At 42.0% G+C, this 12611-nt stretch overlaps 2 protein-coding genes across 2 annotated transcripts in view; one reads left to right on the forward strand and one right to left on the reverse strand.

Annotated features, from left to right (window-relative positions):
* The window catches only part of LOC124712502 (carbohydrate sulfotransferase 11-like), a 237398-nt gene that overhangs the window by 168821 nt on the left and 55966 nt on the right, over positions 1-12611 (forward strand). The gene's annotated exons all lie outside the window — the stretch shown is intronic.
* The window catches only part of LOC124712500 (calcium uptake protein 1 homolog, mitochondrial-like), a 236346-nt gene that overhangs the window by 82251 nt on the left and 141484 nt on the right, over positions 1-12611 (reverse strand). Inside the window, 1 exon segment of the mRNA XM_047242799.1 lies at positions 2346-2402. Within this exon segment, the coding sequence (XP_047098755.1) occupies positions 2346-2402 (57 nt within the window).

The following is a 12611-nucleotide window of genomic DNA, read 5'->3' on the forward strand; positions in this document are numbered from 1 at the left end:
TATGATCGGTCTTACTGATCACTCTGATTTATTCAGACCTATATTGACTAGGTTTGTGTGAACAATGCTTCCCAGAATGGTGTGGCATACATTACAGATGTAAACAAAACTGCCAATTGGGTACCCTATGCCGAACTGTCACCTTTCTTTTAAAGACTTTCCTTGCATTTACTTCCCTTTCAGAATTTTAGATGCTAGAATACATTCCATCTTCACCTCCAGCTATTTTTCATGGTCACAGTGCTAGATTATGATTTCACATTTAAATATCTTGCTCTGTAAATGTAAGGCACATATTTGGGTATTGCTGGGGCTAGGCTTCAGACATTTAGTTTTACATTGAGTACATGGTTCTCTAAACGATTTATCTAGTCTTTTTATCTTCTTCAAAACTCCTTCCTTTGGCAATGGTAGTGCTGCCAGTTTACATAAATTTTCTTTCTTGTATCTATTTTGGCTGTGGATTGGTAAAAATGTTTTGCAAAATGGATAAAAAAGAAATCCCTGAGGCAGACCATTCTTTTGGATTGTATGACAATTCTTTTTATCTTTTAATTTATACATATGATTATTCACCTCCTGTTTCCTCTCCCTTTTTTCTGTTTTTCCCATTTCTTCCCTAGACTAGCACTTTCACCAACCACACGACAATGGCAGCAATATATGTTTGTGCATTTATATCTTCCTGTTCTAAAGAATAGCACCAGTAAAAGACATGGTCATACAATCAACTCTTACTCTTTTTGTGGCTTCATACCACACAGCATCAGGTCTGAAACATGAGTGCAGGCTTGCCATCTCAATTATAAGACACACGTGTGTGTATTTTTGTAAGTTTCGTATTAAAATTCTCCTCTTCTTCACTGTATGCTGAGCATAAGTTAAGCCAGGAACCCCCCCTGTGGTAATATAGTAGACCTGCACTCTTAATACAAGTCTGTACAGAGATATCATTCTACTACCAGATGGTTTGTAGAACTCCCACTAATTTCATCTCTTCTGGTTACAATTCTTCAGTGGTGTCAGAGTCAAAAGCAGAAATGTATTCACAAAATGTTTATTGGCATTTGAACTGTTTATTCTTTCCAGATGCTTCACAGTCTCACTCGCTGTTGTTGTTTTCTCAAAGATTACGTAGGTCATCGTCAAGACCAAAAATGAAAAACTCCAGATATCGCGTATTTGCATTTCTGTTCTTAGTGTATGTATGATGAAACTACATGGTAAAAGCTTCCTGCTGATCATTAATCGTTTTGCATGGGATTTTTGTTGTTTTCAATTTTTGAAGTAAAATATCAAATTAGAACATGGTTTACAGGATTAATTATCAATCAAGAGTGGTGTCACTGAATGTTACACATTTTCTGGAGGAAATTCTTCCACATATCTTCAACTTTAGCAGAAGTTTGAATTTTTGGACTTTCTCCCCAAATGTATTTCTGATTGCTACTTCACTGTGAAATCTTTTTTAAAGCAAAAATTATAATATGGATACAAGATTGAGACAAGACAGGAGTATGAATGGTTTGTAATAGTGGAATGGCATGTAATAAGACACTTGTGATGGGAAAAGCGCAAGAGACAAGTGCTGTGGTAAATATACAAGCAACACGAGTTTGAAAGGCTGATGTGATCTCATGTGCCAGTGACAGTGAAGGTGGGAGTGAATACGTCTCGGAAATTTTACTGAATTGTGCTCGAAGTGTTTATGTGATTTACAGGTACCAGCAATTGCAAATATGTGAGTGGATGCTCTATAGTTAATGTACAAGCTGTAAGTGTATGCAAGAAATATGACAGATGAAGGAGAACGAGTGCACATTGTGTAGCTTTTGCACAGTGGTTCTAGCAATGTGAAGCAACGTTAAAGAGTATTAAAATTTTATTGGGTGACTAATTTGTAATGTCTGCGAAATTTTCTACAGTGAGGCAGTGTATTTCTCAGCATTCACTCTTTCGTCATTTTTCAAGAATGATATCAACAATACACCATTAAGTCATCATTATGTTCCTTTGGTAGGGGATCACTGTTAGCACATGACAATATAATATCAGTTACTTATCACCATTCATTAGCCTGTCTTAGAAATAAAATATCCTGTCCCTTGGAAGCATAGAAAGGCATGCTTTGAGAAAATGCACCATAAGTTGCTCAGTAAGCTCAACATGCTTCAAATAATGAAAATCAAATGTTATGTGCTATGACCTTGAGGAACAGTGTATGTCAGATACAGCAACTTCTCATGGTTTATTACTGTAACTGTATCATAATGCATTTCCATGTGATTCCTTTCAGCAGTCATATACAATCACATCAAAAATTTCTTGAACGATACTTTACTTACTGTGTCATTTCCATGTAGTCTGCTGAGGTTTCTGGCTGCTTTGTAGTCATGTTTAACCTAGTACAAAAAAGTAGACATTTTTGGCTTATGTCCGTGATGTGTGTGTATGATCACATGGTATGCTAGCACCTACTGACTCCTTATATGTAGGGAAATGGCCCTGTTACTTTCCAATGCAACCACATTATTGGAAAATATCCAGCTTATGCCATTTACAAATCATACATTTCATGGGCAGTGACCTGATGTCAAAAAGTTTATCTTTATAGAGTGTACTGCCATTCCTTTTGACAGGAAAAACAGAAGCAACACTTTTTATGTTAGTATCAGAGTTGTGATATGTCATGGAAATGTAACACTTCATAATCAAGCACAAAATTTTAGATTTATTACGACATATTGTACAGAAAACATAAATAATAAAACAAATTGACTTTTATATTGGGTTAACTGAATTTGTCATTGGTGATTGACAGATCGTGGCAATAATATCAAATAGGAAACACTTTTCTAATGTTCTGCAAAAATTGTATTTATTTGACCACAAACCCATAGGTCACAACTGGATATCACAACCACAGGTTAAATGACATGTGACTTAAACAGATAAATAAAAAGATGAGATACAGACTATTTACAACAGAAAGTATTACTTTTTTATGTTATGCAGAAACAGTCATGTTTAAGAAAGCACTACAAATAATTTTTTTTTTTGTTATGTGAACATTATGTGTAACAAAAGATGAAAAAATTGAATTTACTATTATATTTAAACATATGTGTACTTAAACTTAGTTTAACAACTTAAACTTAGTTTAACAGAGAGGAAAAAGGAAATCGTGTTTCATCACTTACAACTAAGCTGGTATTCTGTGTAGTATGTTTTTTATTCCAAGTGTCTCCAGTAGGATCATATTTTCTTGACAAAATGTAAAATGTTACAATAAACCATTAAAAAAACTGTTATAAAAGTGTGGGCTTCCATGAGCAGTGAGTTAAAAAATGTTATTTTTAATATGCTACTCACCATATGGCGGAGATGCTGAGTCGCAATAGGCGCAACAAAAAGATTCATACAATTATAGCTTTCAGCCATTAAGGCCTTTGTCAGCAGTAGTCACACATACTCACATGCACATACACAAACTCACGCAAACGCAACTTGCACACATGTCTGCAGTCTCAGAGAGCTGAAACCACACTGTGAGCAGCAGCACCAGTGCATGATGGGAGTTGCGACTGGGTGGGGGTAAGGAGGAGGCTGGGGCAGGGAGGGGGAGGGGCAATATGGTGGGAGTGGTGGACAGTGAAGTGTTGCAGTTTAGACGGAGGGCAGGAGAGAAGGTGCAGAGGGGGCAGGGGGCAAGTAGCAGAAAGGATAGAAATAAAAAGAAATTAAAAGACTGGGTGTGGCGGTGAAATGACAGCTGTGTAGTGCTGGAATGGGAACGGGAGGGGGCTGGATGGGTGAGGACAGTGACTAACGAGGGTTGAGGCCAGGAGGGTTACGGGAACGTAGCTTGTAGGTTGTCATGCCTGCATAGAATGCAGAACAGTGGTTGCAGCTTAGCTTGTCAATCACATGACTGGTTTCACAGGTAGCCCTGCCTTTGATGGGATAGGTGATGTTAGTGACCGGAATGGAGTAGGTGGATGTATGGGACAGGTCTTGCATCTTGGTATATTACAGGGGTATGAGCAATGAGGTAAGGGATTGGGAGCAGGGGTTGTGTAAGGATGGACGAGTATATAGTGAGGTTCGGTGAACAGTGGAATACCACGGTAGGAGGGATGGGAAGGACAGTGGGCAGGACATTTCTCATTTCAGGGCACGACAAGAGGTAATCGAAACCCTGGCGGAGAATGTAATTCAGTTGCTACAGTCCAGGATGGTAGTGAGTTACGAGGGGAATGCTCCTCTGTGGCTGGACTGTGGGACTTTGGGAGGTGGTGGGAGACTGGAAAGATAAGGCACAGGAGATTTGTTTTTGTACAAGGTTGGGAGATAATTAGGGTTCATGAAGACTTCAGTGAGATCTTCGGTACATTTCAAGAGGGACTGCTCGTCACTGCAGATGCGACGACCATGCGTGGCTAGGCTGTATGGAAAGGACTTCTTGGTATGAAATGGGTGGCAGTTGTCGAAGTGTAGGTATTGCTGGTTAGTAGGTTTGATATGGACGGAGGTACTAATGTAGCCATCTCTGAGGTGAAGGGCAACATCTAGGAAGGTGGCTTGTTGGGTTAAGTAGGACCAGGTGAAGCAAATGGGGGAGAAGTTGTTGAGGTTATGGAGGAATGTGAATAAGGTGTCCTCACCTTCAATCCAGATAGCAAAGATGTCATCAATGAATCTGAACCAGGTGAGGGGTTTAGGATTCTGGGTTTTATAGAAAGGATTCCTCTAGATGGACCATGAATAGGTTAGCATAGGATGGTGCCATGTGGCGCCCATAGCTGTACCGCAGATTTGTTTGTAGGTAATGCCTTCAAAGGAGAAGTAATTGTGGGTGAGGATATAGTTGGTCATGGAGACTAGGAAGGAGGTTGTTGGTTTGGAATCCATAGGGCATCTGGAAAGGTAGTGTTCGATAGCAGTAAGGCCATGGGCATTAGGAATGTTAGTGTACAGGGAGGTGGCATCAATAGTGATGAGCAGGGCACCGTGTGGTAAAGGAACAGGAACTGTGGAGAGTTGGTCGAGGAAATGGTTGGTATCTTTCTTTTTGTTGTGCCTATCACGACTCAGCATCTCCGCTATATGGTGAGTAGCAACCTTCCTTCTCTGGTATTGTTACATTCCATCCTGGATTTTCCATGGTTTGATTTTATTTTTAATAAGAAGTTAAATGTGAAAATTTATGCATAACATAAAAAATTGATGCTTTCTTTCATAAACACACTGTATCTGTATGATACACGTCATTTTATCTGTGGTTGCAACATTCAGTTCCCACCTAATGATAACTTGAGAAGTCAAAAGCCAGATCATAATCATACAAACAATATTTTGTAGAACATCAGGAAAATGTACTATTTAATAACTTTATATATGTATATGTTAGGGATGTGTGTAAAGACTGATTACCATTGTTGAAGCAGGAGAAGACAGGCTACAGCCTACAATTACGAAAAATAAAAGTAATGTAATGAGTTTATGAAATAGACTAAATGAGGTGGCACAGTCATAACACACTCGACTTACATTCAGGAGATCGATGGTTCAAATTCTTGTTCACTTAACCAGATTTAGGTTTTCAATTATTTCCGTTCATCGCTTGACACAAATACCAGTCTTGTTCCTCTGAAAAGGGGTATGTGCTCCATCTATTATGACATTGTTGGTGGGACACTACATCCTAATTTTACTTTCTTCTTTTAAATGAAATGCACAGAACATGAGGAAAGGCAACCCTTCACCTGCAGATGAATGATGTAGGTATCAGGTCCAGTATATACTTAATACTGCAATCTTACAGCTTGTGTGGGTGGTACAAAGGCATTAAGTCTTGAGAAACTGTGTGTACTTAAGATTATATTGGATGATCTGCTGGCAGAAACAATCAATAGTGTAATTTACACTTATGTGATCACAGGATTTGTCAGGTTTTCTCACTAGACTGCCGCACTGTTATCCTAGGATCAAAACCGGTAAGACCAATGATCAGGTACACACAAACTATGATATCAAGAGCTTTGTAAAACTATCCAACATGGATATCCATATTTATAGTTTCTTAACACTAATGCATCCTTACCATCCACTCACATTGATGCTGCTGCAATGTGAAAATTGGAAAGAAGACATTCTTACACTAACACTAGATATAGAACTCCGAAACCAATCTCCTTCACAAGCAATGTGTTGCTATAGAGAAGATTAAGCTTTAGTTTAAGAATAGCTCATTAATTCACTACGAACATGAAACTAACTAACTGTCACACATCTTGTAATGCAATCATAACATTCATCTGCATGTTATTGGCTGCCTTTCCTCATTTCTTGTTTGTTGTTGCCACCTTGGAATTTTCATTGTCATGCTATTCTTTGGAAACTCACAAAAAATTGTTGCTGATACTGTTAGGAAGAAGGAAATGGACAGAAATAAGCAAATGTAGCAAACGTAGGCAAAAGTCTTTCAGAGTACAATATAAAGACATTTACCATATGACTACAAGCGCAAGGAGAACATTTTCTTTTTTTTTTTTTTTTTTTTTTTTTTTTTGACCTGGCAAAGAGATTGTACTGATAACAACGAAATTTCACTGTTACGCAATAATCTAAGAAAACTGTTAACTCAATACAAGAATGTATTTCCTTATACTATTTTTTAAAGTAAGCATTATGTTTATTTAGTTCAAATGGGTGAAGAGAAAAAACAGCACAGTCTGACATTCTTTGTTTTGAACAAACTGTCATAAACAGAAATTAAAGCAAACTTGGTGAAGTTTTATAAGGAGTAAACTTTTTCATTTTCAACAGTTGTCAAGTAGGTTGCTGAATTCAAAATTTCTCTTGAACATAACACATGTAAATGGCATTCTAAAATAGCAACCATAGATGAAAATGTTGTGACTCGCCGATCTTTCAAAGTGCCGCCGCGCAGTTACGCACGTCCCCTACATGAGGCGCTGTCTGCGGGCCATGCAGCAGCAGCGCCACCTAAGCGGCCAGCCAGCCAGCGGCCGCTAGACTTGGACTCAGTTATGATTTGACTGTTAAAGTGTATACATGTCTTACTCTGTTTACTTGATCTGTGACTTTCATGTAATGCGTCTTCCTTGAAATATATTTGTTCCACTTGAAGTTATTACAATTGGCGACAAGGTAGTGATTTTTCTTTTCCATCGTTCACCCACATGTTTCCATGGCTACTTTAGAGCAACTATTGCAAGGTCTCATAGAACAGCAAACACTTCTCACAAATGTGATTCGTGATTTTGTCACGGCATCAAATGCGGGGCGTCTCTCGTCGTTAACTCTACCTACTTTTCCTCCTTACGATGAGACGACAGAAGACTGGTCTGATTACGAAAAACGTCTTCGGCAGCACTTCTTGGCATTTCATGTTGTGGACGAACAAACATGTAAGTCTCTGTTCCTTTCATGGATTTCACCTCAAATGTATCGGTTGTTGTCGCAATTGGCTCCTTTGAAAGATCTTGCGTCTTTGTCCTTTGCTGAAATGTGCTCACTTCTGTCCGTCTATTTTCAAAACAAACGCATGTGATAGCCTCTCGTGTTGCCTTTTATCGTTGTCAAAAACAACCAAATCAAACCTATCGCGCCTGGGCTGCTGAACTTCATGGCCTCAGTAGAAAGTGTCAATTTGTTACTGAAATTCACAAAGAATCCTACGCCGATTCCATGGTATGGGATGCTATTATCCGATCGGCGTCCGACAAAGAAATTAGGCAACGTGCCCTTCAGTTGGCAAATCTGACTCTAGATGAAGTCCTATCCATTGCTCAGTCTTTTGAAATTTCTCGCGGCGCTGGAGCGCAAATAGAAGCATGGGGCGACGTCAGGGAAATAGAACTTCTGTGCGATGTTGACGAAGTGTGTGGCGTGTCCCCGCCAGCCGACGTGGCCGCAGTACGCTCCCAAGCACAGCCTTGGCTTAACCGTAAACAAACCTCTAAGAAACTGCAGCAAAACCCATGCCAACTTCCTTCATGTCCACGGTGTTTTACGAAACATTCACGAGAAGATTGTCCACAACGTTGGGCCGTGTGTCACAAATGCATAAAAAAGGGTCATTGTCATCCGTTTGCAAATCCGACTGCATACATGATGTTCATGAACATGACGCTGATTCTGATTCTGTGTTGTCTGTCAATTGTACTTCTTCCCTTTCAGGGAAGTTATTCCTCACTGTCCAAATACTTGGTCTCGATGTTCGCATACAGGTGGATACTGGTTCTGCTGCCACTATCATCAATTCCCAGACGTATCTTCAGTTGGGTTCTCCAGTCCTGTCACATCTCACTAGGCAATTACGGACTTACAATAAACAGAAGATGTTTCTCTTGGGACAATTTGATGCTGAGGTATCTTACAAATCTGTTGTTCGCACTGTTCCCATATTTGTGGTCAACCATAGATATGCACAGAATCTTTTTGGTTTTGATGCCTTTCACATTTTTGGGTTCTCTATAGATGACTCTGTCAATATCGTCTCTGATGCTATTCCTTTTGCTCAATTGGATTCCTTGTCAACGACATTTTCGTCCCTTTTTTCTCCTGGGTTAGGCCGTGCAAACGACTTTGAAGCTCATATCACACAAACCCACTGCTCGGCCTAAGTTTTTTCGGGCTCGGCCCATTCCTGTGGCCCTTCGTGATCAGGTCAAATGGGAGCTGGATCGTCTCACTGCTTCAGGGGTCTTGCTTCCTGTCACTTCCAGTGAGTAGGCCTCTCCCGTCATTGTCGTTGCTAAGCCAAATGGTGATACTCGTCTCTGTGGCGATTTCAAAGCAATGCTCAATGCCTTATCAACACTTACCCTATGCCTCGACCTGAGGAATTGTTCACTAAACTTGCTGGAGGCCAGTATTTTTCTAAACTTGACCTGTCAGAAGCTTATCATCAACTTCCTCTCGAAGCTGCTTGTCGGCAGTTTCTGGTCCTTAACACGCCTTTCGGCCTCTATCAATACCAACAATTGCCATTCGGGGCTACCAGTGTCCCTGCTCTCTTTCAGTGATTCTTGGAACAATTATTGCTCACTGTCCCTGGGTGTATAAATTACCAGGATGGCATTGTTGTTACTAGCTCCACCACTGACGAACATCTTCAAACTCTCCGCAGACTTTTTCATGTCTTACAGACTGCCGGTCTTAAGTGTAATCTTCAGACATCAAAATTTTTTCAGGCATCTATCACGTACTTGGGGTTTCAACTCTCTCGGGATGGTATTCGGCCACTTCAGCAAACTGTCACTGCGATCGATGCCCTTCCTTGCCCTACATCTGTTAAGGAACTGCAGGCCTTCTTGGAGAAAATAGCATACTATCACAAGTTTTTACCGCCTGCTGCTTGGGTGGCTCAGCCGTTGCATCACCTGTTGTATAAAAACGTGGCTTTTCACTGGTCTGCGTCATGCGATGCGGCTTTCCAGAAATTGAAGACTATGCTGAAACAGGCCCCGTGCCTGGGTACTTATCGACCTGGCCAACATCTTGTTATTGCCATGGACGCCTCTCAATATGGGGTCGGTGCAGTCCTTGCGCACCATTTTCCTGACGGTTCTGAACAACCCATTGCTTATGCCTCCAAAACGCTCACGGATGCCCAACTAAAGTATTCTCAAATTGAAAAAGAAGCTTTGGCCATTATTTATGCTCTTCATAAGTTTGGTGTTTTTCTCTATGGATTCAAATTTCATCTTGTTACGGATCACAAACCACTTGTTTCCTTGTTCCATCCATCAACGTCACTTCCCGACAAGGCTGCACACAGCCTCCAGCATTGGGCTCTTTACTTGTCTTGTTTCAATTATAAGATTCATTTCCAGCCGATGGGCCAACATGCGATTGCTGATGCACTGTCTCGCCTTCCCATGGGTCCTGATCTGGCATTCAATAGGGACGAACTTTTGTGTTTCCACCTGGATGTTGCCGAGCAGTGGGTTGTGGATGGGTTCCCCATCACCGGGGACCGGCTAGCGGCTGCTACGGGTTCTGACCCTACCCTCTCCTGGGTTTTCTGCTGTATTCAGAAGGGTTGGCCAGATCGTCCGTCCACTAAGACTTCTGATCCGTTGCGGAACTACTACGCTTTGCGTTACCGCCTCACAGTTAGGGATGGTGTTATCCTACTTTCGACCGAAAATGCTTCGCCGGGTGTTGTGGTACCTGCGTCTTTGCGTGTTTCGGTCTTGCGCCTCCTTCACCAAAGGCACTTGGGTGTCTCTCGCACAAAATCTGTGGCGCGCTGTAATGTGTACTGGCCCGGCATCAACTCTGAAATCGCACACATGGCCACTGCCTGCAGCTCTTGTGCGTCACAGGCCGCCGCCCCGAAGTCATCTTTGTCACTGTGGCCTTCGCCTGAGAATCCCTGGGAGCGTATTCATGCTGACTTCGCGGGACCTTTTTTAGGTACTTATTGGCTACTTGTAATTGACGCCTACTCTAACTTTCCTTTCATTGTTCGTTGCACGTCGCCTACCACCGCGGCAACCACCAATGCTCTAGCTTGCATTTGCTCTTTGGAAGGCCTTCCCTCTACTCTTGTTACTGATAATGGTCCGTAATTTGCCTCTTCTGATTTTGCAGTTTTTTGTGCCCGTCATGGCGTCATGCATGTCATGGCCCCTCCGTTCCATCCACAGTCAAATGGTGAGGCTGAACGACTGGTCCGCACATTTAAGGCTCAGATGAGGAAACTCCTGACTTCTTCTACTGATGATGCGCTTCTCCAATTTCTGGCTTCTAACCGTTTCACCCCCATGGACGACCACAGCCCGGCTGAGCTCTTACATGGCCGACAGCCCCGCACGCTACTTCATCTTATGCGGCCTTCTACCTCACGGCCGCGGGTGCCTTCGCTTGGCCGGTTCACTGCCGACGACCTTGTATGGGTACGGGGATATGGCAGGCGGCCAAAATGGAGTCCTGGCCGCATCTTACGACACTGTGGCCAACACCTGTATGAAATCCAGATGGACACGGGTGTTGCAGTGCATCATTCGGACCAGCTTCGGCCTCATGTGCCAGCAACGCCTGTTCCAGATGCCGCTACACGGTCCCTGACTTCAGCCGTCGCACGGACGCCAAAATGGAAAATATTGAAATAAACGATATCGGAATTGAAAAACAACTGCTATCACTTAGTAGCGGAAAAGCATCCGGACCAGACGAGATACCCTTAAGATTCTACAGTGATTATGCTAAAGAACTTGCCCCCTTTCTATCAGCAATCTATCGTAGATCGCTGGAAGAACGTAAAGTACCTAGCGACTGGAAGAAAGCGCAGGTCGTTCCCATTTTCAAGAAGGGTCATAAATCAGATGCGAATAATTATAGGCCTATTTTGCTTACGTCAATCTGTTGTAGAATAATGGAACATGTTTTGTGTTCTCGTATTATGACGTTCTTAGATAATACAAATCTCCTTCATCATAACCAACGTGGATTCCGCAAACAGAGATCATGTGAAACTCAGCTCGCCCTATTTGCCCAAGAAATTCACAGTGCCGTAGACACTGGCGAGCAGATTGATGCCGTATTCCTGGACTTCAGGAAGGCATTTGATACGGTTCCGCACTTACGTTTAGTGAAAAAAATACGAGCTTACGGAATATCGGACCAGGTTTGTGATTGGATTCAGGATTTCCTAGAAGAAAGAACACAACATGTCATTCTTAACGGTTCAAAATCTGCAGATGTAGAGGTAATCTCGGGAGTACCGCAAGGAAGCGTGATAGGACCTTTATTGTTTACAATATACATAAATGACTTAGTTGACAACATCAGTAGCTCCGTGAGGCTATTTGCAGATGACACGGTTGTCTACAAGAAAGTAGCAACATCAGAAGACTCGTACGTACTCCAGGAAGACCTGCAGAGGATTAATGCATGGTGCGACAGCTGGCAGCTTTCCCTAAACGTAGATAAATGTAATATAATGCGCATACATAGGGGCAGAAATCCATTCCAGTACGATTATGCCATAGGTGGTAAATCATTGGAAGCGGTAACGACCGTAAAATACTTAGGAGTTACTATCCGGAGCGATCTGAAGTGGAATGATCACATAAAACAAATAGTGGGAAAAGCAGGCGCCAGGTTGAGATTCATAGGAAGAATTCTAAGAAAATGTGACTCATCGACGAAAGAAGTAGCTTACAAAACGCTTGTTCGTCCGATTCTTGAGTATTGCTCATCAGTATGGGACCCTTACCAGGTTGGATTAATAGAAGAGATAGACATGATCCAGCGAAAAGCAGCGCGATTCGTCATGGGGACATTTAGTCAGCGCGAGAGCGTTACGGAGATGCTGAACAAGCTCCAGTGGCGGACACTTCAAGAAAGGCGTTACGCAATACGGAGAGGTTTATTATCGAAATTACGAGAGAGCACATTCCGGGAAGAGATGGGCAACATATTACTACCGCCCACATATATCTCGCGTAATGATCACAACGAAAAGATCCGAGAAATTAGAGCAAATACGGAGACTTACAAGCAGTCGTTCTTCCCACGCACAATTCGTGAATGGAACAGGGAAGGGGGGATCAGATAGTGGTACAATAAGTACC

The sequence above is a fragment of the Schistocerca piceifrons genome, chromosome 8 (genome assembly GCF_021461385.2).
Source record: "Schistocerca piceifrons isolate TAMUIC-IGC-003096 chromosome 8, iqSchPice1.1, whole genome shotgun sequence".
Classification (NCBI taxonomy): domain Eukaryota; kingdom Metazoa; phylum Arthropoda; class Insecta; order Orthoptera; family Acrididae; genus Schistocerca; species Schistocerca piceifrons.